A 25,478-nucleotide genomic window follows, 5' to 3' on the forward strand; every position below is an offset into this window, starting at 1 on the left:
CTTGAGGGAACACCTTCTTCCCTATTGTCCATCCCGCACACTAAGGTCCTCTGGAAAAATCTACTACAGCCAAAAAAATCTAGGCTAACGTCTGTCTCCCAGAGGGCCTTCTGTACTACTGCTCCTAAACTATGGAATGACCTGCCGGAGGAGATCCGTCACACTTCCACTCTGGCAGCTTTCAAGAAAGCACTCAAGACGGATCTCTTCTGGCAGGCCTTTCCAACTTAGTTACCCTCCCCAGATATAGAGATATTTGTCCCCTCATCTGTCTATTTCCCCCCGCCAATGTTTCTGCCTATTTTTTGTTTGTTCAATGTTTTAATGTTTTTAATGTGTTAAATGTTTTAATATTATTACTCTTAATTCTGTTTTAGTACTGGGAATGGGGGGGTAGGTCTAGGGTTTGATTTTTTATCTCTATTGTAATTTGTTGTATTTTATTGTTGTAACCCGCCCGGATTCTTCGTGATTGGGAGGGCTAGAAATAAATCTATTATTATTATTATTATTATTATTATTATTATTATTATTAGGATGTTGGCAATCTGGAGAGTGTCCAGAGGAAGGTGACCAAAATGGGGAAGGGTCTGGAAACCATGCCCTATGAAGAGAGACTTTGGGACCTGGGTATGTTTAGTGTGGAGAAGAGCAAATTAAGTGGTGATATGATAGCCCTGTTTAAATATTTTAAGGGATGTCATATTGAGGATGGAGCAAGCTTGTATTTGTAGCTCCAGAGACTGGGACACAGAGCAATGGGTGCAAACTACAGGAAAAGAGATTCAACCTACTGTATATACTCATGTATAAGTCTAGAAATTTAGGTCAAAAAATGACTTAAAAAAAACGGAGCTGACTTTCTACTGGTCAATGTAAGTACTATACTTTAACTCTTAAAAACATCCCCTGGTGAAAGACAAGAGAATAATCTGTCCTGGAAACACTGACCCCCCTCTACTCACTCATACGTCCATCCTTTAGTGGGAGCACAAGCATTTATGCCTTCTGAAATTTTGTATGTTCTTTGTCATTGTTTTTCATTGCTTCATCCCTTACATCCTTTGTTACATGTCTTGTTTAAATATTTGAAGGGGTGTCATGTTTTACTCGCGACTTAACCATGGATTATATCAAAATCCATAATTTGGCTCCAAAACCTCCCCTTGACTTATATATGAGGCTGACTTATAATTGAGTATATACAGTAAACATTAGGTAGAACACTCCCTGACAGTAAGAGCTGTTTGACAGTGGAACACATTCCCTCCGAGTGCAGTGGAGTCTCCTTCTTTGAAAGTTTTTAAACAGAGGCTGGATGCCATCTGTCAGGGGTGCTTTGATTGTGCTTTCCTGCATGGCAGGAGTTTGGACTGAGTGGCCCTCGAGGTCTCTTCCAACTGTGTGATTCTATGATTTTATGAAATACACACCAGCACCAAGTTGTATTATTCTCAATTGTATTACTTGCTTAAACATAGTACTGTTTGTATGAGACTGTAATGCATGTGGGGCTGTTCTGGTGCTTCTTTTCAGTAAAAGTATGCACTGAGGCTCTCTACCATTACAGCTGTATTGTTTCTGCAAAACTGGAGCAAAGTAATCCCTTGTGGAAAACAAAATTTTGGAATCTCCTACAGTCTCATAATCTCCTCTCTTAGCCAACAGCTTCTGAAATATTTTCTCCCCTGTTAGTGGGAGGTCCCTGAGGACCCTGAGGGTTTTGTGTGTGTGTGTGCATGCGCGCAATGTGTTGCTGTTATGTCTTTGGTGGGGAAAGCTTATCATGAGCTGGCTGTCACAACAACATATGGGAAGGCTGTTACCAAAAGCTTATATGCACTCTAAGATCCAAACTAGCCAGCAAAACTATTTCTTGAATTGCAATTTGGCTTCAGCTATGTAAAGATCCAAGGATGAGGGGACTGATTTAAAGAACAAATGGAAAGGGCTCGTAGTGTGGCTACCAGCCATGTTGGCTGAAAGATTCTGAGAATTGTCATGTAAAAATATTGGCAAAACTTTAGGTGTTAACTCATCCCTATGCCTACCATTTAATCTCCCTGCAGCCCTGTTTCTCCCTGGTGGAGTCATTTCTGACATTTAAAGACAGGCTTGGGGGAATGAAGCAACAAGCATGTTTCAGAAATCATGTGTCCCTTTTGCTCTTGAAGTATGAACCCCTTCACACACACACACCTCCATGCATACACCATTCCTGTTCTATTAATGAGTGATGCAGCATCATATTTAAAGGGGTGGGACTATTCTGATTTCAGATTTTTCACTAGGCTGATCTAGGAGATTATTGCATTGACAAATTACCCAGGAGCTGGGAGCTTTCTGACTTTGAAAAGAAGCCTCCAAAGCATGGCGGGACCCGGGATGCAGTCACCCAGTGGCAGCAGCGGCAAATTATGTGCTGTAATACCTAGCTGCATCCCACAACCCAGCTGCATCCCATTAGGAAGCAGTTGGGTTATTTGTCAATGCAATTATCTCCCTAGTTATCAGGGCATATTCAGAAGACTTAAAAGTTACAGTGTAGATGCTACATAATGAGCATTCTTGTGCCCAATGCAACTAACAGCTCTAATCCTAACCAGGATTATTTGGTATGTTTCATTCATTTGGCCTTACTTAAGGTTAAGACTGTAGCATGAGCATAATTGATGTTAACAGTATTCTGGAGGCTTAAGACTCAAGCACAGGCTTAAGTAGTTTGCACTTTCTGTCAAGATCACATCTGGATTGCTCCAAAGATTGCAAAGGTCAGATCTGTATCAATGTCCTTCGAATATGAATACAGCTTCTCCTTCAGCTGAGTACCTGTCTACAGTCTGCAAGAATGGTTACTGTATGTTGTGGAAGTAAAGAGACACTCTGTAGACAGTGTAACATGTGCAGTCTGCATGCCAGAATTAATGATATGAGCATGAGTTTCTCCCAAACCACGTCATTCCAGCCCCTAGAGAAACAATGTCTGCTCCTTCAGTTAGTGTACCGGAACTGAAGGAGAAAGCAGTTGGTGGTACAGACACATATTACCAGTCCATATAGCTACATTTGGCAGCTAAATAGCCAGGCTTGCTGTATGACATTAACCAATAGATTCTACTGGCTTCAGTAGCAGAATATTACTTTGCAGCAGAAGATCTTGCTTAAGTACAGCTTTCCTGGGAAAAGATGTGTAATAAAAAACTGTCATGGAAAGACCAATTGACAAACAGCAAGGAAAAGATTTTTCCCTTGCAAATTGTGAGTTAATAAATCTGGGTGTTTGTGTTTTTGTTTTAATTTACAGCTGCCCCATCCTATCATAATAAAGTATGTCAGCTACACTTCTCTGCTACATTTCATCAATGACAGCCAGATGTTTTATATCAGGCAGAGACCATTCAGAATGCCTGGCAGTCTGAACGTGGTTAAATACTCATTGCTGGGGATTCTTTGCCAAGCTATTTCTAAAAGCCTCCATTTCCCCCTAGCTGATTGAAGTAGCATTTCTAAACATTTGTCACAACTACTCAGGAGGTAGGAAGACCTTATTCATTCTCTCTATCAGTTCTTTGGCACAGTTCCCTGCATTTGGATATGTGCCAGTCTTTGCTCAATACACATGGAGTTATTATAGAAGGAGTGACCCACCACCACTCTTTTGTAGAAAAACAGAGATAGATAGATAGATAGATAGATAGATAGATAGATAGATAGATAGATAGATAGATATATCTGTTTTTGTACAAAAGAGTGGTGGTGGTACAGTTTTATGTTCTAACAATCTCAGTGACTCTCCAGGTGTGTGCCTATGCAAATCCTCAATGTAGATGGAGACCACAACCACCTCATGCCCCCTTGTGCACTACATGAGCTTAATCCAAGGATTTTGTTTAAATGCTCTTTGTTTTCTGTTGTTTAATGAGTTGCTTGTTCCTCCAGGATAGTTCATTATTTGTACAATAGCTATTTTACGATGTAAACTGTTTGTTAGCATAAACATTAGCTTTGTCAGGCAAAGGCCAGGCTAATATGTGCATGAAGATTTGAGTTCTTGTCTTATTTTACTATTGTGCCAGTCTACTCCCTTAGAATGAATGCTTCTATGAGGGCTGACCCAAATTATTTTGCTACCTATGGCAAAGAAAAATAAAGAAGGAAATGGAACACGTGAATATAGCAATACTAGGAGAGAATGAGTTTAAAATGAACATGAATCAATCATTTTGACTGACAGCTATACAGTAATCTATGCAGGAAATGAAAAAAACCAAGAAGAAATGGGGGGGGGGCCTTCATACTAAGGAAAGATATAGCTAGAGAACTGAAAGGATACAACACAAAGTCAGACTATTTATTATCAATAAGGCTTCAGTGTAAACCTAGGAACATCATATTAATCTAGGTATATGCACCAACCACAGATGCAAATAAAGAGGAAACTGAAAGATTCTATGATGCAGTCCAGGAAGAATTTGACAACATACCATCACAAGATTTCAAATTAATCATTAGATAATTGAATGCTAAAGTTGGCAACAAAGAAAAATAAAAAACAGTAGGAAGATTTGGATTAGGAACAAGAACTAAAGCAGGAGAGCGTCTGGTGGGATTCTGTGAGGCTGACAAGCTATTCATTGCAAATACCTGCTTCATACAACTAGATAGGAGACTATTCACATGTACATCTCCAGATGGTAAACACAAAAACTAAATAGACTACATAATTGGAAGTAGAAGATGGAGAAGCTCTATCCAAAACCAGACCAGGAGCTGATTGTGTAACAGACCACAAATAATAATAATAATAATAATAATAATAATAATAATAATAATAAAATATTTATCCTCCTATTGGAGGATCGAGGTGGGAACTGCTCATAACAAAAATTGGAGTTAAGATGATGAAGAAAGCAAAAATCATCATTATACCAAAATGTGACCTGAATAACATTTCAGATGAATTCACGGTCAATGTAAGAAACAGATTTGAACTATTGAGTATAATTGACCAGGAACCTGAAGAACTGTGGACAGAAGTCAAAGACATAATTAAGGACGAATGCAAGAAAACACTAACAGTGGCCAAAAAGAAAGATAAGAAACAATGGATAACAGATGACACACTTACTGTAATAAAAGCAAGAAGAAAAGCAAAAACAAAGGGAGATAGGAACAAAGCCAGAAGTATGAGCACAACTGTCCAACATCTGACACGCAGGGATAAGGAGAAATACTACAGTGACCAATGCAGAGAAATAGAAGGAAAGAACAAAAGGGAAGAATGAGAGACCTGTATCAAAAAATCTGAGAAATTAAAGCCAAGTTCAAACCGAGAGCAGGGGTGCTCTATGGAGAAGAAAAGAAAATTATATAGGAACAAAAAGAAATAAAAAGACGTTGGAGGCAATGCACAGAAGAATTATACAGTTATAAAAGATGAGTTATAAGAGATGAGAAAATCAATGATATTTGGAATGAGGAGCCATATGAAAATGAACCCCAAATTCTAAGAAGTGAAGTGGAATCTACAATAAAGGAAATGGGGAAAAATAAATCACCAGGAACAGATGATATCCCAATTGAACTGCTACAGCGCCTACAGAGAGATGCAACTTTAGTGCTAACTGAAATATGCCAACAAATATGGAAAACAAGGTGGTGGCCAACAGACTGGAAATTCTGGATATACATAACAATTCACAAGAAAGGAGATATAAAAGACTGTGGTAACTATAGGACAATAGCACTAACCTCACATGCAAGCAAAATAATGCTCAAAATTCTGCAGCATAGACTCCAATCATACATGGAGAGAGAAATTCCAGAGGTGTAAGCAGGATTCAGAAAAGGAAGGGGCACTAGAGGGTGTTATGCCATAGCTCTGTCCCCAGTCCGGAGGCATCCTGTAACTGATCCTTACTTGTCCCATGCTTTGCAAAGAATGGGAAAGTCCCGTTCTTTCAAAAAGTACTGGAGAAGTACGGATCAGGTACGGGATGCCAAGATTGGGTACACAATGCCTCCGGACTGGGCACGGAGGTATGCAATAACACCCGTTTTTTAAAAAAAATTCAAAAGTTTCAGCCTATGCTAAGGCTGGGAGGAAAGGCAGTGCAATAATCTCCTTGACCTCAAAGGTACTACAAGATCTCTCAGCACACTGATTCTACAGATTAACACAGCTAAATCTTTGAATCTTTCTAGTTGTATTGTATTTTATCCAATATAAAATATTCAATGGTATACTATCCTTAGTAATATATGCATTTTTTTATTTAGGTGTTTATTTTCTCCTAATATATACATTTTGTAAACATGGAGGGAAGGTTTGAAAACTGCACTGCAAAATTTGTAGAAGTGCATATGTTGGAGTATGGTTATATCTTGTGTCACATGGTGGTGGTGGGTTGCATTACAGAATGGAAACTAAATTAAATTTCTCCTATCCTTAATGTTAAACTGCTTTGGATTTCTTTGGAGGGAAGAGATGATGATGATGATGATGATGATGATGATGATGATGATGATGATGATGATGATGGAGAAAAGAAAAGTAAAACATAATTGAGATCCATTAAAGAAGCTGGTGGAAGTGGGTCCCTGCCAGGATGTTTATGGCTTTGTTCAGAGGCTGTTCCCTTTCACCCTCCTTTTCCTCAGGCACGGGGGCGGGTTATAGACCGCCGCTTTGAGGCGGTCTGCCGCCGCCGCAGTTTGCTCCGTAAGGGAGCCGTCGCAGCCACACCGCGTGGCTCCCTTGCGGAGCAAAAAAGAAGCTCCAAAATGGAGCTTCTTTCTGCGGAGCCCTAATGACGTTGCGAGGCACCGCTGGCGCACTCGCGATGTCACAGGCACCGCGACACGTTCGGACGCACAGCGTCCGATACGTAAAGATGGCGCCGGCCGTGTGGAACTATTAGAGCCGGGTTGATTGGAGTCTATGCCGTATTAGAGCCAGGGGCGTCTAGAAGAGATGCCCCTTCTTAAAAATGGGACGTCCTGCGGACGTCCCAAGTGCCGGTCTGTAACCGGCCCTAGTAAAAGCTGGCTGGGCTCCAGGGCACAGCTCAATTCCCCTGGCCCCTTCTTAGCTTTGAGGATAGTGCCTTGGTGCATTCTTATGCCCCTACAGCATACAGGGAGGAAGAAGAAGTCTTAAATTGGAGGCAAAGACATACTTTTGTAACCAATGAGCATCCTGGGTGCTGTTCTGTATCTAAGGCAAAGGAAAGTGTGCAGGGAGGCAATGGATACCTTCTTCTGCAACAAGAAAACATAAGGTTGTAAAACGGGGAGTTTTGCCATCCTATGTTTCCAACAGGAATATAATCTACTGTTACCTGTAAACCATTTTGATCTATGGAAAAACGGTATACAATTATTATTATTATTATTATTACGTATTAAATACTCTAAGAGTTGTTTGGTGTTTCATTTAGAATCTATGATTTGAGAAATGCCCTGGAAGAATGGTTAAGCTCCCCCTCCTCGGCTTAGTAGCTCCAGTTGAAATTGGTGGGCCCTTTGTCTACTTTTAGCCAAAGAGAAAATATTTTAGAAATCCAACGACTTTTGGTGATCTTGGACATTTAGGATTACATTCTGAGATTGCAGTTTTAAAGCATTCAGTGGATCTTTGTTATCCACTGGGGTTTAGTTGTGGGACCTGCCATGGATACCAAAACCCATAGATGTTCAACTCTCATTATATACAATGGCAGACTAAAATATTGTCCCTTATATAAAATGGCAAAATCAAATGTTGCTCTTTGGATTTTGTGTATACACACACACACACACACACACACACACACACACACATATATATATTCAAGTTGTGGGTGGTTGAATCTGTGGTTGTAGACTCCATGGATATGGAAGATCAACAGGCTGAGTCTCCCTTGTCCAAAATAACTGGGACCAGAAGTGTTTTGCATTGCAGATTTTTTTGGGGGGGATTTTGGAATATTTGCATACATAATATGAGATATCATGGAGATAGGACCCAAATCTAAACATTAAAATAATGTATGTTTTGTATATACCTTATACACAAGGCCTAAAGGTAATCCCATTGTGGGAGAAAGGCGGGACATAAATCCTTGAAATAAATAAAAGATATAAAATTTTACACAAAATATTTGTAATAATTTTGTGAATGAAACAATTTTTGTGTACACGGAATCATGAGAAAGCAAAGGTGCAACTATCTGTCTCAGTCACCCATGTGGCTGTTTTGGAATTCTGGAGAAGGGATACTCAGCCTGTACATATTGATAACAAAAAGCTGTTGCTAAATTCCTTTCCTTTCTTCTACCTGCACATATTTTGCTTTTTAGACAATAAGGAAATTTCTATAAATTAGAACATGCCCCAGTGACCTCAGTGGAAGATTTTATTATTTGCATAGTAGTTATGTTTTGCAGAATGTGGCCAAATCAAAGCATATTGGTCAAATGGCTGTGAGATATTTTTTTTAAAAAAACTGTTTCCAAAGAATGTTGTGTACATGCCACAGAAAATATTTGTGTAACATAGTTCAAATTTGCTAGTAAGTAAAATGTTTCCAGATGTATTTATTTCCTCACAGATTTCCGGTCAATTGCTTCACTGATATTTGTCAAAGGACATCAGCTATGTTACACTGCAAACAAACCCAGCAGCTCTTTTGCAATTCATTGTACTAATTTGTACTGTGACTTGTGAGCAGGGGGGAAATTCCTCCATCTGCTTTTAAATGTCAACAAAATCATGCTAAACTGTTCCTTTTTCTCTGTTTAATCTGGATAAACCTGTGAACACTTTCCTTGTGGGTGGTAGGGTAGCCTTTCTGTTTGGTCATTATGCAGTCTAAACACTCTCGCTGTAGAATAATTTTGCATTAACCTCCTCATGTGTTATTTGGGTGATTTACATGTCATCTTAAATGGTAGAACTTCATCAGGGCATGTTGTAAAGCAGAGAACAAGTGTTCTGAAATCCATACATAATGCAATACACCCTCCACATTCACTGGCATTAGGGCACAGGACCACTGTGAAAGTGGAAAAAACATAACAAAACCCACATTTTTTTTAACCTGAGAGAAAACCTTTCTAGGAATCTCTGGGTCCTCCTGTGCAACTCTGTGGTCAACATCTGCCATGTTGACCATAAAATTGTGCTGGAGTACCTACAAATGCGTAAAGAAGTGTTATCTCTAGGAATCTCTACGTCCTCCAGCATGAAAATACAACATAAATCTATCAGTGTCTGTTTACAAATAAGCTCCACTGGTGTCAAGTGGACTTATCCACAGGCAAATGTGTACAGGAATCAGGTTGGGGAAAGGTTTATTTCTGAAATAGTGGACATTCACTGCAAGTCAGATGATTTTATGTCCTTTCATCTCCACATACACCCATTGGTCTTCATTAAGATCACTGCTTCCTTGATAATAGCACAAACTTTTACATCCTCCTTGTTATTGTTGGGTGCCATTTCTGACTTACTGAACCCAAAGGCAAACCTATCACAGGTTGTTTTTTTTGGGGGGGGGGATTTCTTCAGAGGAGATTTGCCATTGCCATCCTCTGAGGATGAGGGAATGACTTGCCCAAGACCACCCAGTTGGTTTCTATGGATGAGCTGGGATTTGAACCCTGGTCTCCCAGTGTCCTTGCCCATCGCTAAAACCACTACACCACACCGGCTCTCTTCCATCTTCAGCAGTAAGGAACATTGCCTTTAGCAGTAAGGAAACAGCATTCTGAATCTGTCCTCCATATTGTATAGCTCATCAGCAGGAAAAAATGGGTGAGACTTCCAAGGACCCCACAGTCTGCAGGAAAAGTGTCCCAGGACCATAGGTTGTCCCGGTCTTGGCTAGATGGGCCAAAATTCTCTGTCAGGAAGTTCTGGATGTATTTGTTCATTTCTGTTAGCCAACCGCCAAAAGACAGAGCAAAGGTATCTACAAAAAATCATACAGAAGAATAGCTATTGAGAGCCTGAATCCACTGCTCATATATTTTTACATTTAGTTCCCATCACCAGAAAGTACTTGACCTTATTACTTTAATTTTGCAGGTAATAAATTGCACATCAGTTCCTAGTCAATTGAGTTCCTAGTAGATTTCATGCCTTTTTTCTTGCTTAGGACCTGGACCATGTACAGATACATCTGGAAGAAGTGAGGTTCTTTGATTTATTTGGTTACAGTGAGGAAGCGGGGGCCTGGCAATGTTTCATGTGCAATAATCCTGAAAAGGCAACAGGTAAGTCAGTTTTTCCCTACAGAATACTGTGTTAGACAAGTTGTAAAAAGTTCAGAATCTGACAGAGCTGAAGGCTGTTTCCACAAGTGGCATTAATCATACAACCAAAGCATTAACAGCTTATGCCTATGGTGCCTACACATGCATAAGCCCCATTGAGACTTACTCCAAAGTAAGTCAATATAGTGTTGTAGTCTAGTATCTGTGATGCATGTGTAAAGGAAATTTAGTGTTTTGGATTACACTGTGAACCTTTCATCTCAGCTGGATGTGGTGTGGAAGCTCAACAAAGTAACAAGATAATATGTATTTGTGAAACAGCTTTGTGGGGCAACTGCAATTAAAATTCAATATAGGGATTGCATTGATCCAGGGAGGAGGTCTAAAGGAATGGGTGCCAATGCATGGTCCATGGTTATGTGTATCACCAAGGTGCGAAGGCCCTCTACCAACTGTACTTGTTCAAAAAAGGCTTTTCATGTTTATTTTAGACATGGGGAAGGGTCAATAAAACTAGCAGTGTTAACTGTCTTGTTCCAGTTTCCCACCAAAATTCAGTGGACAAATTTACCACTAGTTTTTGGCAGCACAATGGTCACAGAATGTGGACCAAGGTGAGCCTAGGTGGAGGAGTGAAATGGCACCTGGGGTTGCCAAAGCTCATGGGGGAAAAGCCTGGCGAAAAAGGAAGGTCTTCAGAGTCCTTTTAAAAGCATCAAGGGAGGTGGCTGTACGGAGCTCGTCGGGCAAGGTGTTCCAGAGTTGAGGAGCTGAAATGGAGAATGCCCTCCGAGTTACACTATAGCGTGTGTCTGGAATTCTTAGAAGATGTTTCCCGCCCGACCTGAGAGTGCGGGGAGGATTGTATGGGGAGAGGCGGTCCTCCAAGTACCCTGGGCCCAAGCCATTTAGGGCTTTATAGGTTATAACCAAGACCTTGTATTGCGCTCGGAAGCGAATGGGCAGCCAAAACAGGTGTTATATGACTGGCCCTGGGACATCCAGTGACCAGTCTGGCTGCCATATTCTGCACTAATTGAAGCTTCTGAGTTTGGTACAAGGGTTGCCCCATGTAAAGCGCGTTACAGAAATCCAACCGAGAGGTTACCAGAGCGTGTACCACAGTTTCAAGGTCCCCCCGGCCCAGGTAGGGTCGCAGCTGGTGTATCAGCTGAAGCTGATAACAGGTGCTCCTGACCGTCGCATCCACCTGAGATGTAAAGTGGAGTGACGAGTCCAGAAGCACCCCCAGATTGCGAACAGAGTCCTTCACAGGGAGCGTGACCCCATTCAGGACAGGTGGAAAAATTTCCTTCCCCGGGCCTGGAGAGCCTATCACCAGTACTTCCGTTTTCTCTGGATTCAAACTGAGTCTGTTTCCCCCCATCCAGCCCATTACCGACTCCAGACATGCATTTAGAGGAGAGATGCCATCCCTAGTCACTGCATCAGTCGGAGACACAGAGAAACATATTTGGGTGTCATCAGCGTACTGATAACACCGTGCCCAGTATCTCCGGATGATCTTTCCCAGCGGCTTCATGTAAATGTTGAATAGCATGGGGGACAAGATCGCTCCCTGAGGGACCCCAGATGTAAGGGCCCTCTTATCGGAGCAACAGTCCCCCAGCTCCACCATCTGGAATCTACCCGAGAGGTAGGAACGGAACCACTGCAAAGCAGTGCCCCCAATACCCAACTCCCTCAGGCGATCCAGAAGGATACCATGGTCGATGGTATCAAAGGCCACTGAGATGTCCAAAAGCACTAACAGGGACATGCTCCCCCTGTCCATGCCCAGATGGAGATCATTGACTAAGGCGACCATGGCAGTCTCAACTCCATAGCCCACCCGAAAGCCAGTTTGAAATATGACCTGTGGATACACCAAGGGCCAGACTTAAGGGGGCAACCCAGCTGGGGACAGGCTGCTGGCGATCGATCATCCTTCCCAGCATCTTGCCAGTATCTTGGGCTGTCCCCTGCAGAGGTAGCCTGGTTGGGGAGAGGCTACAGGGTGATTGATTGCCTTTCCCACTGAGGAAGTAACCCAGCTGGGGCGAGGCTACAGGACAATCCATTGCCCTTCCCAGTCTGCTCCCAAGTGGGTTTGCCTTCATGGAAGGAGCCCAGCTGGGTGATCCATTGCCCTTCCCAGCCTGTCCCCAACTGGGCTTGCCTCCATGGAAGCAGCCCAGCTGAGGAGAGGCTACAGGACAATCCATCACCTTTCCCAGCTCTCTGCAATTAGACTTTCCCCTGCAGAGGAAGCCTAGCTAGGCAGAGGCTGCAGAGCAATCAGTCGCCCTTCCCAGCATCTCCCCAGCTGGGCTATCCCTTGCATAGGCAGCCAGGCTGGGGAGAGCGAAGTACCGTATTGGCCCATGTATAACTCTACCCAGGATTTTGGAGGCCATTCTGGGGAAAGAGGGTAGTCATGTGATATCAATGGGTGTGATTGTGCCCCTCTCCCTTCTCCTCTTGCATCTCCCAAACAGGCTGGTTCCCCCCCCCCCTTTTCCCATTTTCTTGTCTTTATGTAATCAATTGACTGCACAATTGGAAATTAAAAAAATACAGACCTAAAGGCATAGAGCAGGAAGGTGGGGTTGGCATGCAGAAGACAGAGCGGGGACTATAGCAGTACCATGTTGCTATTGAAGAGCTGTGTGAAAATTAATATCCCCAAACCGGTATGTTTGCATTTCCTACACTAATATGATTATGGTGTCTTAGCCTGGTGTGATAATGTCCGCAGACTATGCCCTAAATTATCGTATACTTGAGAATCTAATCATTAGATATATGAAAATGCCAGGGGTTTTGATGTTGTTGTTTCTCTCTCTCTCTCTCTCTTTTAAGTGCAGTTTGAAAAATTAAGGTCTGGCCCAGAAAATAAGAACTGTTGATATGTAATTTTCATAATTTTTTGCTAAATGGTGCCTTCTGCTTCCTATATGGGGCAGTTTATTTTGTTACTGATTTCCATTTTTGCTAGGTGTGGCACAGTTAAATGGAGCTACACCAATTATTCTTTTGGACCAGTGTGTTGAGTTAAAACCATTTCACTGTTCTGGACAGATGGAGATAATGAGAAGAAAAACAGATGCCAGTTAAAATGAGTTGCCATCTAAAGATGTAAAGTCATTGAAATCTTACAGCAGGATGGAAACAGCTGGCAATTAGGGAGTTTGGACAACTTTCTAATGCTGACTGTTGGCTATAGCACAAAGTTGACAATTTTTTCTTTTCTCCTTTTAAATTCATTAACTTCTGAGAGCTTTGCATGTGTATGTGAAGTGCTTTTTATTGTATTTCACCCAGCTCAGTTTTTCATAAGTCGAAATGAATTCTGTGGCATTTTTCAAAGCAAAGTGTATTCATTTTATTCAGCAGCACATCTGCTCAAGGGTATGATCTAGAATGAGTCATTGCTCGATCAAGCAGTTTTTCTATGGAGTCCCTAGGCAAAACAAATTAAGGCTGAAATTGTAAGCAATCTGCATCCATTCAGATTAATAAAACTTAATTCCAAATAAATATAGTTAGGTGTTTCCTTCCTCTTTGAAACATCCCCATATAGTGCAGGGTTTTAAAATATCACACAACACATCCTCCTTTCTGGGAAGTTATGTATTGTACAACATCTCCCATCATCCTCCAGCCTGTCTGGGCATGATAGAGTGATGCAATAACAAAGACTGCTTTTCCTTCCTGTCGTCCCACTTCCCTGCCTGCCTTTCAGCTGCTGTGCAACTATGCAAAATCCACACTATGATACATTATGTACCATATGTATATAATGTACATAATTTGGTACATTATGTACCAAATGTACACTAAGGCAGCTTGGGCATTCTGGTCTCTACTCTGAGCCTGGATGCCTAAGTTTCAGCAGTGGCCAGAAGTGTATTACCACAGCTAAAACTAGTGTGCCAGCTGTACCCATTCCTTGGGACATCAGATCCAACTACAGTGACACATGCCTTGATTACATCCCATTTGGACTACTGTAATGCACTCTGTGCGGGGCTGCCTTTAGAAACTGTTCAGAAACTTCAATGGATTTAAAATGTGGCAGCCAGAATGCTGGCCAGGGCCAGTTACAGGGAGCATATAACTTCCTTGTTGAAACAGCTCCATTGGTTACCATTTGCTTTCAGGCACAATTTAGAGTGCTGGCCATGGCCTATAAAGCCCTGTACAGCTTAGGACCAGACTGTTTGAGAGACCATATCTCCCCATAGAAACCTGCTAGAGCCCTAAGATCTTCAGAAGGAGACTTTCTCTTGGTCCCATCACCATCACAGGCTCACTTGGTGGGGACACGAGAGGCAGCCTCCTCACTGGCTGCACCCACCCTCTGGAAAGCCCTTCCATGGGAGGCTAGGTTGGCCCCCTCCCTGCTTGCCTTTCACCGGAAAGCAAGCAGGTTTTTTAAAATCATGACAGGGTGGCTTTTAAATGGATATGTGTGTTTTAGTTACCTTTTTAACATTTGTATGTTGATGTAATTTTAAACTGTTTTTAGCTACTTGGTTTTAATTGTCTTTTAAATTTTTATTGTAAAGTTTTTAAATGGTTTTATTTGTGAACTGCCTTTGTCCCTTTCTGAGAGAAAGGTGGCATAGAATTGAAATAAATAAGTAAACAAACAAAAATATAATGTTATCAGTGCATGAGCAGGATTTTGGACCAATACTTTATTTCTGGGTGGCTTAAGTTTTTTCAAACTGATGGGCATTCTGCTACTTACATTTGTTATTAGTGATAATCAGATTGCCTAAGCATCAGAGGGGGGGGGATCCACTGGGCTAGAGGAGAGCTTAGAAAGTTACTTTTTAAGACTGCATTTCCTAAATCCCCCAGTCAGCAAGGCTTCTTGTAATCCAAATCTTTGCAAGTTGTCATCCAAAAAGCTGGTTTTTGCTGTCTATGAGGCTAGGTAACTGCTTGGAACTACTGTAGAATAATATTCCAGGTTATTCTTATTAGAACTGAATAAAACAAAAATCTATTAGGCCTATGCAGATAAAACTGTATGAAACTGGAAGTGTTAAGGCACATCTCTTTTAAAACCTGCTATTGTAAAATGTGGACATTGGGTGGATCTACCCTGGCCAGAATACTCTGGGGTCCTTCCAGAGTATTCTGGCCTGAATTCCCCCTGTGCCCTTCCTGGGAACTCTGCAGCCACATGAGACAACTGTTTACATAGCATCCTGGTGCAAGTTCCTCCCTTTGATAGCAAAAACAAGGTGCTCCATGTCACTCGTGTGATTGGGCACATCATTGTGACCTTAGAAGGAGAAAACCATAATGGCAGGCAGCCCAATGGGATACTATATAAACAGCCACCCAGCATCACTGCAGAGTGCTCTGGTTTTTCTTGGAAGATCCAGAGCAAATGGTGAGTTTTGAAAAATTACTTTAATGCAGGGATGGGCTGGATTTGCTGCGGAACTGTCCTTCTCACATGAAGACACTTCACAGTCGAATCGGTTCTTTGGCCCTCCCCCATGAGGGTAAGGTGACATGAGGGTGGGGAGAAATCAATGCAAATAGTCCATGTAGACATGCCCTAAGATCCTATGTATAGAGAAGCATAGTTATGCAGAGGGAGGAAAAGGCAGTAATGCACATGGTGGAAATGACAAGAGAATGAAGGCAGCAGTGAGGGCAGACGAGGCCAGCTCCAAATAATCTATTCCTTGAATGATTGGCTTTGAGGATTCCTCACAGTTAAGTCATTTTGGGAGAGATGAACTGGAAAATTATCTGTATTGTAGCAGAAGCAATTTTCAAAGCCAACATGCCTGTAGTGTCTTGAGATATCTCAAAGCCAGGTTTTCAGGAAATAGGCCATTCAGACCTCACTTCATATTTATCACTATGAACGTCAAAAACATCTCCCAGTTTGTTCATTTTTAGCACTTCAGGCGAACATACTCACTTTTCTTCTCATCACCATGATCTTATTCTTATTCTTTTTTCTTTTACTGACATTTATTTATTTATTTATTTATTTATTTATTTGTAATGTATTCTTTTGATATTGTTTGAATTATGTTGTATTATATTGTACTCCTCTATTGTTGTAACCCGCCCGGATTCCGCGTGATTGGACGGGATATAAATAAATCCATATTATTATTATTATTATTATTATTATTATTATTATTACAGCAGCCCAGGATAGCAACCCAGATGTATACCAGGTCTAAATCATACAGAACTTCAGAGGCAAATTCAAATAGGTTTTTGTATTTTTATTAGGGGATCTTGATTCCAATCGATATGAGTCTGGAACAGTGCAAAGTCAATAACTGATATGGCTAGCCAGCATATTGAGTAGCCTAGTCTAGCCAAACCAACAGAGTGTCTGTCTGCTTGCAAACTAGACTGACGAATGGCTATTTTACTAAATATATATATAACCAGAATTGTGTCTTGGGGGCAGAAACCAAGGCTTGAAAGGATTAGAAGCTCTGCTAAATGGATTAGAAGCTCTGCTAAATGGATTAGAAGCTCTGATAAATGGTTTTCCTGGGAGAAATGAATAGTCTGAGATAGAAGCAGATATTTGGGTGACTGCTGAGAAAGTGCTGGACAAAGAGATTAACATCCCTGGGCGAAGTGTCCTTGTCCCAGGTAGTCCCAAACAATCACCTTCTTGGCCAGGATTCCCCTACCTCCTTCTATCACCAAAGCAGAGGACTCAGTAAATCTCATCAGGGTGGGTGCCCTCTAACTCCCATGCTAGCACAAACCAGTTTTTCCAAGGGTGAAGAGGTCAGGCATCCACAGCAGGCTATTGCTAGGTCACCCCCATTTCCCTTTTAATGTTAATTTGATATGAAATATCAGGGGCAATTAGAGGCCTGATCCTAGGGTAACGTGTGGTTTTGTTTTATTTTGTTTACACTAATCTGTTTGATTGCATTGGGAGTACTAATTTCCAAACAAATACCAGAATTAAAACTTTTTGCTGCAGACCTGTGATTAACTCTTGGGTACTAATAAATGATCTTGATTAATATGTGAAATTGCAGTTAGTGAGAAATCTATAACTTTAGCTTCAAAGATCTGTACAAGTCTAGAATTTTAATACATAACTAACTTCCTAAAATTTTGAATTTCCTAAATATAATACTTTGTCTGCTTTTGAAAAGTCTTTGGGAAAATCGGTCAGATAAAAAAGACATAAAATGTGAGTTTAAATGATTTGAAAGTTTGGTCTTGCCAGTTCCTGACTCTCTTGTTATTACTTGAAAGTAACCACTTCTCAAAGAGACAACATATTGGGCCAAAGCACTCTGGTATGGAACACATTTAATCTAAATGTTTGACATTCAAAACCTCACTATACTGGGGACTTTCTTTGCTCATTTCCTGCTGTCATAGCAAAAAATAAAACTTTTTTTTTTAAAGTCATCTGCCAGATGGAAAGCATACTATTTTACAGGGAGCTAGACTCATTACCTTTAAAATGTGTGTTAGAGGTTATTGATACTCCCAAATGTGAGGCATTTCAAATGTGTGTACAACAAATTCTGTAATCCCCAGGCAGATGGCTCTGCTGGTAGGGGACAATGGCAGTTATAGTCCAACACATTTTCAGCATGACAAGACCAGGAAGCCTGCATTCAACTATTGGTATTCCGTTAGTGAGTCATATCTGATGTCAGCACTAGCTTCTCTTTGGTTTGTGAAGAGCAAGTAAATGAAAAAGAAGAAATGCAACCAGAAATAGAGGATAAAAGGTTATGTGTGTTTTTATGTGGATGTGGGTATGTTAGGGTGTTAATAAACCAAACTTAATAAAGAAATTAGCAAAACATTTGGCTTCTGCTTTCTTCAGCTGATGAAAACAAAGGCATGCTGCATCCAAAGTCCCAGGTAAGATACTCGATTCCCAACATTATTAAGAGGATGATGATGTTATGTACTACCCTCTAGGTTGGGACCATGTGGTGTTAAGGTCTTAAGTCTGTTGATCTCGAAATTCTTCTGTATGTCCAAAGTACTTGAAAGAGATGGCACCTCAGTTCCAAACAGAAAATCAGAGAGGCTGTGATGTTCTGAGCTTAAATGTCTGGTTGTTGGTTATTCAACCTTCCTGGTCAAGGTTCTTAAAGTGCATGGTTGTTTTTCCCATCTGCTGATGATGATATTCTGTACATCTGCATTCAAGTGCATAAATAGGTTTTAAGGACCAACAAGTGATATTTTATTCTATATAGTAGGTCCTGCCATTCATTGTGATCCTAAAAGTATATCTTCTTAAGATATAGATAATGCAATGCTTGGAATCACAAAGCTGTAATACAGGATTGTTGATTGGTCTTTTTAAGGAGAGGTTTTACCAGCAGTCTTTGTACATTAGGTACCTGGTGAAAAACTATAGTAAAAGGCTTGCTGCTGACTCTAGCAAGGCGTTCAAATTTGCTAACGATGGATAGGTTTCCCTAACTAGTTTATGGTAGTTACAAGATGCTGGATGGAGAGTTACCATAAACAGAATGTACAGTTAGCTATGTTGTTTGTGGAGATTTTCTCTCAAAATGATGGTTGCGCTCTCGATGTTGTCTTGAATGATATAAGCAGGATATCCTCTTTGAAGCAGCTGTTGCTTAACCTCATTGGTTCTTTTATAGTAATTTTCATTGTTGTTACAGATGTGTCTAATGATTAGACCCAGACTGGAGATGGTATTGTCACTAGAGATGTGCAGAGAGGCAGTCTGCACAAGGTGACACCCTATGGGGGGGGGGGGTGTGACACCTCTGCTCCTCAAACATCTGTGAATTGGCAGAAACAGGCTGTGGCGTTTGCCTACTTTCCTTTAAAATGCTTTAAGAGATAGTGGGAGTGTAGCTAAGCTCAGTGAGAGGAGAAAGGAGAGCCCTGAGGATTTTGCAAAAATAATTAAAACTTCACATTCCAAAATTTTTATTTTTTAAAAAAAATATTTATTCTTTTTAAATTTTCTTCAAAAACATCACATTTTGCCAAATCTTCTACATACATTTACACTGTGCATACGATACTGTAATTTGAAGGTATAATTTTAATTTTGTTAGTTGTTTATGTCACAACTATTACCAGTATGTTCAGTGATATAAGGGAATTGCAATTTACGAGTAACATTAGTGCAAAAAGAAAAATTACTAAGGATTCTGTAGCATGTAGTATATGGGATGGGGAGGTGACACCATGAGTGACTGCACCAGGTGATGCCAACCCTAGTGATGCTACTGACTAGAGGTAATTTTTTTTTAACATACTTGGGGTGGCAGCATTTCCAGCCCAGATAAATATGAATTTAATGGATTTGTGAAGCTGAGTGACAATTTCCAGATTCTTAATGGTGAGGAAGACCTCGAGGATGTTCAGTGTGTTGCTAGATGTAATCTTGCTTATTGTATGGGTACAGCTGACGTATAATATAAACTTTTCTAAGCATTATTTTCCCTTTATTTATATAATTAAAATGTCATCAGATGGGATCTGGTGCCTTCAGGGTATTTAGGCATCACAAAGGTAGTGTAATATACTTAATATTGTTAAATTAAATATTGTGCTAAATAAAGAAATGCTCATTTTAATGATTCAAAGGATCTGTCACTTTCATCAAATGGCTTTAGGCAAATAAAAATCCCTAACCATGCAGTCTCTTCATCGAGCATTATTTATTCTTCAGTTTTGTATAATGAGGTACAAAAGGATGGAGTGATGTGCCCAGGATCAAAGGTCAACAAGAAATATAGTGATTGCTAGGGATATTTGGTAGGGGAAGGGGAGGTGAGGGTCTTTTTTTCCATATCTCATCCATTTCCTCTGTAGCAAGTCTCAGCTGACTCAACTGACTCATGTTTCCTTTTGCACTCTCCTTTTTCTGAAGCAAGGTCCAACAGTGAATCAAAGCTCAACCAGACAATTACTATTTTTTGTGGGGGTTTTGGGCTATGTGGCCATGTTCTAGCAGAGTTTCTTTCTGACGTTTCGCCAGCATCTGTGGCTGGCATCTTCATATTTCTCTGAAGATGCCAGCCACAGATGCTGGTGAAACATCAAAAAGAAACTCTTCTAGAATATGGCCACATAGCCCGAAAAACCCACAAAAAACTATGGATGCCGGTCATGAAAGCCTTCAACTTTACAATTACTGGTTTGGTCTTCATTAATCCCAAATCAACATTCCAGTAAATCCACTGATGTCATCCTAATTTGCATCAACACTAAGGAGAAGAATTTGGTTTGATGAAAATGTGGCATTGGAAGCTTTATGGGAACGGTGTCAATAGGAGGGATTGAAAAAATGTTTCAGGATGTTCTGTATCTTGACAGCAGTTTTCACTGGCAAACTTGGAAATTCCATACTGCATTCTCAGTGCCTGTTGTTTGTCATGTGGTATGGTTATCATGTGAAAGGATGGAAAGATCACTGCAATATATTCAGAAGGGTGCTCTCTGTTTCAGCTATCACTTTCCGTTACAAGTGCTAAATGTTATTATGCAATCATAAGGCTATTGTGGAACTTCAGTCCTGTAAGAAATGTTTTCTCTCTTTGCTAACCATTTTGAAGTATAGAATTATCCCCATTCAAGTCCAGAAACTCCAGTATTTTCAGCAGTTTCAGTTAGAGGTTTATTGAGAAACAAGTATGACTATCAGTCAATACCTTTTTACAGTATATCATGCTAACTTCGTAGTTAGGGACTGAAAGGCTGCAATAAGAGTCACTCATTTATGAAATGAAATGAGATAAAGATACATAATTTTTCTTATGCAGATATCCAGACAATTCAGAGAATCCCTGCTGATACCAAGAGAGCACATCAGCATATATGTTGATTTCATTGCTTACTGGTTTTCTTAATGATAACTAGAGTGATTCCATATAATACATTAATTGTGGTGCTGAAATTCCATCATGGTAACATGAAAATCATATTAGTAGAAATTACATCCAGGTTTAGATTTTATATATGCTAACTAGAGGTACTTTCATGTTAAAGATAAGCAAAAGCTGCAGATTTCCCTCTCCTCCTACTTTAAGGGCAGCCTCATGGGTGACCTGACTCCTCCACCCACACCATTAAATCACACCTCTGCTGCCACAGCTAATGTCATACAGATGCTCTTTCCTTGGTGCTGCTAGTACTGTAGAAACAGCTGCCTGGATCAGGATTTCTACAGAAGGGGGTAGAGAGAAGGCTATCTGCTCTTTGCCTCAGAGCTCCTCTGCGTTCCTCCCACCCAGCCACCCCATTCCTCTGTCTGTGTGATCTGTTTGTATTTACTCTTTATTTTGGTGTCACAATTTTGACAGTTTTTCATGGGAGTTGCATCTATTTTGGGATCAGATGAGCCTGGTGTGCTTGTCTTCTAACCTCAGTGAGGGGTCTCCTTTGGGGGCTGTGGAGGTGAAGATGACATGTGTTAGATCTAACTCAGCCTCATCCACACCGATGGGGGATCCACACAGTGGCCTTTGCACATGTTGCATACCACTTCCACCTCTCCAGGCTGGTCCTAACATATGGGTTGCTTCTGCAGTGTTCTTCAGTCACCTAATGGGTCATCCAGTACCTAGATCCAATCCCATTAAGGCAAGCCTAGACAGCTGTAACCTAGAAAGCTGTAAGTGCTAGCTTTGTTATGCCCCAGTTGAGTTTGTCTCTGTGCTATTTGTCAAGCACTACCCTTCACACATTTATCTCTGGGCACCTTGAGGCTCTCTGCTCTATCCGCCAGAGATCCTTCTACAGATCACTATTTTCTCACTGGGGTAGAGATTGGAGAAAAGGCATTCCACTCTCTCCAAGTGAGGAAAATAGACTGCTAACTTGGGTACATGTATGTGTAGCTTCCAGTCCCTGAGCTAACATTACATGCAGCCTGGGGTTGGGGAGGGGAGTTCTGCATCCTGCCCTTAGTAGTAGGAAAAAGTGTCATCCACTTATCTGTGCTACCTGAAGACATTTTGCTTCCTGAGATGGAGGCCATCTTATATTCTCTCCCATGCTAAACTCAATACGCAGGAAAAATTTTGCTGCTGCATTCAGAGCTTAGCCCCTTCCTTAATTTATTCCAACCTGCAACCTTTACCACTCATGGTGCCACCTAAAGTCATTTGCTTCACTCTGCTCCATGGCAGGGCCAGCACTGAATGCCATAGACAGCTGATGTGGCGTAGTGGGTATGAGGTGCACAAGAAAACATATTTTCAAGGGGCTTATTATTTAGGAAGGTTATTCTGTATTAACATTGACTTGATATCACCCCTGATGGCTATACTCTTAGCATAAATAAAATGAGATGATAGAGACTAATTTATTACTCCCTCTGAGGAGCTTAGTTCTTCCTTTCCCTTTCTCCATCACTTTGCAATTTTATCTTCCCACAAAGATGTGGTACAGTCCTGCCAATCATCTTGGTATTCTACCACTTCATGCTTAATGTAGCTTATCCTGCTACATTATTAGAAAGAAGCTGAAAGAATGTTTGTGTGTGAGTGGTGTGTAAAAGATAACTGTTTATATTTTTCACATTGTTGTGGGATTCTCAGAGGGGTCAAGTGCTCTGAAAAAGATTTATTGTCAAGTCAGAGAAACATTTAAATACTTACTTTCTTTAATCTTTTCTACATAAATATGAACATTTATACCAATGTTTCAACAAAGGTACAAATAGCAGAAATTCCAAGCATACTGGAAGTAGCTTAAAGCAAAGATATGCAGGAGTAAATTGAGACCTATTTTCATGGTGATAAATAAAAATCTGAATTCCAACTGCATATTAAAAACAAACAAACAAACAAACAAAAAAGAACTGCACTTCTATTCATATCTAGGATCAATTACATGTGATAGTAAGACTGCAGTCTTATACCCACTTACTGGAAAATGAACTCCATTGAACTCAATGTGAATTGTTTTTGAATAAATGTGTGTAGGACAGCTCTGTTAATCTGTGGTTACTGTGCCCAGGTTTTTCTTCTTTTAAAAAATAGATGCAAGGAAGGCAATCATAACTGCGATCATGACTGATAGGGGTTAACTGCCATTTTGCCAAGTGATTTTCTCTGCTCCCCAATATTAGCTGGTGGAGGGAAGCTTTCATTGGCACCTATGGAAAAATTAAGTGCACACAATAAAAATACATTACCCAACTGAAGAATCCTCTTTCACAATAAACCCACTTCATGCATTTGCAAGCTTACTTCAAACTTCAAAATGAGGATGCATACACTAGCACTCCTCGATACCTGTACGGACTCTGCTCTCTTTTTTCTATTCTTGAGCTTCCCATGTTGACCTGAAATGCCTGAGGCAGAGGTCTAGTCATGATCAAGCAAACAGGCAGAACACTATATGCTGTCCAGGACCCACATTATAAGCCCCTTCCAAAGATAAGAAAAAGGTTAAAGCCTCAGACTCAGATTGCTTTATATTAATGGGAAACAGGGAGGGGTGACACTTATGTTTTTGTTACCTCTGTGCATGTTTGAAGTTATAAATTGATTTGCTGAGCAAATACAGGTCATAAGAGCTACCACCACCATCACCATAAAAGTATACTTTAAGTTTTAAATTGGTGAAATTTCTGGCAGAGGCTCAGTGCCACAAAGTCAAGATGGATATGCTAAGACAGAGCAAATGAGGTCAAGAAAATGCGTGTTTTCCTGACTTTATAGACAGTGGTTGAACTTTGACTTTATAGACAGAAATGCATGTGTGCTTGCCTTATTAGTTCTCAGATATGTTTTGCTGAATGGACATAGGTCCAGATGTCTTTACTTAAGGACACAGATTATCATCGTTCAGTCTTGCTTTTATCATTGTACAATAATGCAATGCCATCAAGTTCTAATATCCTGCATTGTAGTAAGAAACACAGATACAATTCAGACTGCAGTGCTTCACTTCAGTACTTTAAAATGTATAAAGAGAAGTTATACCATTCTTCAACTGAGGGGTCACGAGGTTACTGTATAAAACTGTACATATTTAGACAGCTTAATTGCAAAGAAAATAAGTTTTTCTAAAAAATGAAATGTTTGGAATGCTAGTTCGTTATGACCCTGTGACCTTTTCTTTTTAATTGGTCCCTCAGACATTCTGGCAGCTTATCCGTTAGGGTGCCCTGTAAAGTTGAAGTGACTGTATTTTTGTGGAATTATCCAAATATACACAAAGAAAGTTAAATAATGAAGGTCGCCGGTGTGGGCCCCTTAGCTTTTCATGACATGTTAGCATTTGTAGCACGAAACTAAAGCTGCATCTGCACTGCAGAAAAAATGTAATTTGACACTGCTTAAAGTACCATGGCTCAATAGTATATAAATCTGGGATTTGTAGTTTTGTGAGATATTTAGCCTTCTCTGTCAGATAACTCTGGTGCCACAACAAACTACAAATCCTGAATTCCATTACATTGAGCCATGGCAGTTAAAGTGTTGTCAAACTGCATTATTTGTGCATTGCAGATATAGCCCAGGTTACTAAAAAAACAACATCTCTGGGCCAAGAAAACTGGATCTAAAATTTCATAGCAAAGAACTATTTTCAAAAATCTCACCAGACCCAAAGTTGAAGTAGCCTGTACTGTTTTTGCCTCTTCAACATCCATCTTTGGTGGAGCTCCAGTATTAGGAGTGGTAAACAGGGGTGAGAGTATGGACCAACTGGGCTTTGGATCCTCCCAGCCTTCTTACAGCTCTGTTGGATTGTATGGAAGCTGATGCTTGGAAACAGTAGAAGAGACACTTAACTGAATATCAAGAATTTACTGTCAGATAAAGAAGGACTGGGTCTGTTGGCTACAATTACATTGCAAAGAAGGAGATGATTGATTGAGAAGAGGAGAGGAGAGCAGAAGTATCAGGCTCTGCGCTCCCCAGCCCTAATTTCAGCCCCAGGCCACCGCAAAGTGGTGGTCTGTACCGGGCCTATCTCTCTTTGCTCTCTTGCCTCCTACAAGCACATGGCTACTTTTGGGTTCTTCTTCACTATCAAGAAACACATTTTTAATGGGATGGATAAACAGTTTGACTCCTTTATAGAGAGAAAAAACTCTTAATCCTGCAGGGATAAAAATATGATTCTTGTAGGCAGGGATATTTTTTTCAGCTATTTCAGATTGTGGTTTTGGGTAAACATGATCATGTGATTTATAAAGATGTCACTTTCTGGTCATGTGATTTCTGGATTTAC

At 40.6% G+C, this 25,478-nt stretch overlaps 1 protein-coding gene across 1 annotated transcript in view; it reads left to right on the forward strand.

Moving 5' to 3' along the window:
* The window catches only part of VEPH1 (ventricular zone expressed PH domain containing 1), a 153,222-nt gene that overhangs the window by 119,420 nt on the left and 8,324 nt on the right, over positions 1-25,478 (forward strand). The window contains exon 11 of the mRNA XM_089508976.1: positions 10,139-10,256. Coding sequence (XP_089365102.1) covers positions 10,139-10,256 — 118 coding nt within the window. The remainder of the gene's footprint in view (positions 1-10,138; positions 10,257-25,478) is intronic.

This window comes from Sceloporus occidentalis, unplaced genomic scaffold (assembly GCF_023333645.1).
Source record: "Sceloporus occidentalis isolate IW3139 unplaced genomic scaffold, rSceOcc1.0.p SCAF_2, whole genome shotgun sequence".
NCBI classification, from domain to species: Eukaryota; Metazoa; Chordata; class Lepidosauria; order Squamata; family Phrynosomatidae; genus Sceloporus; species Sceloporus occidentalis.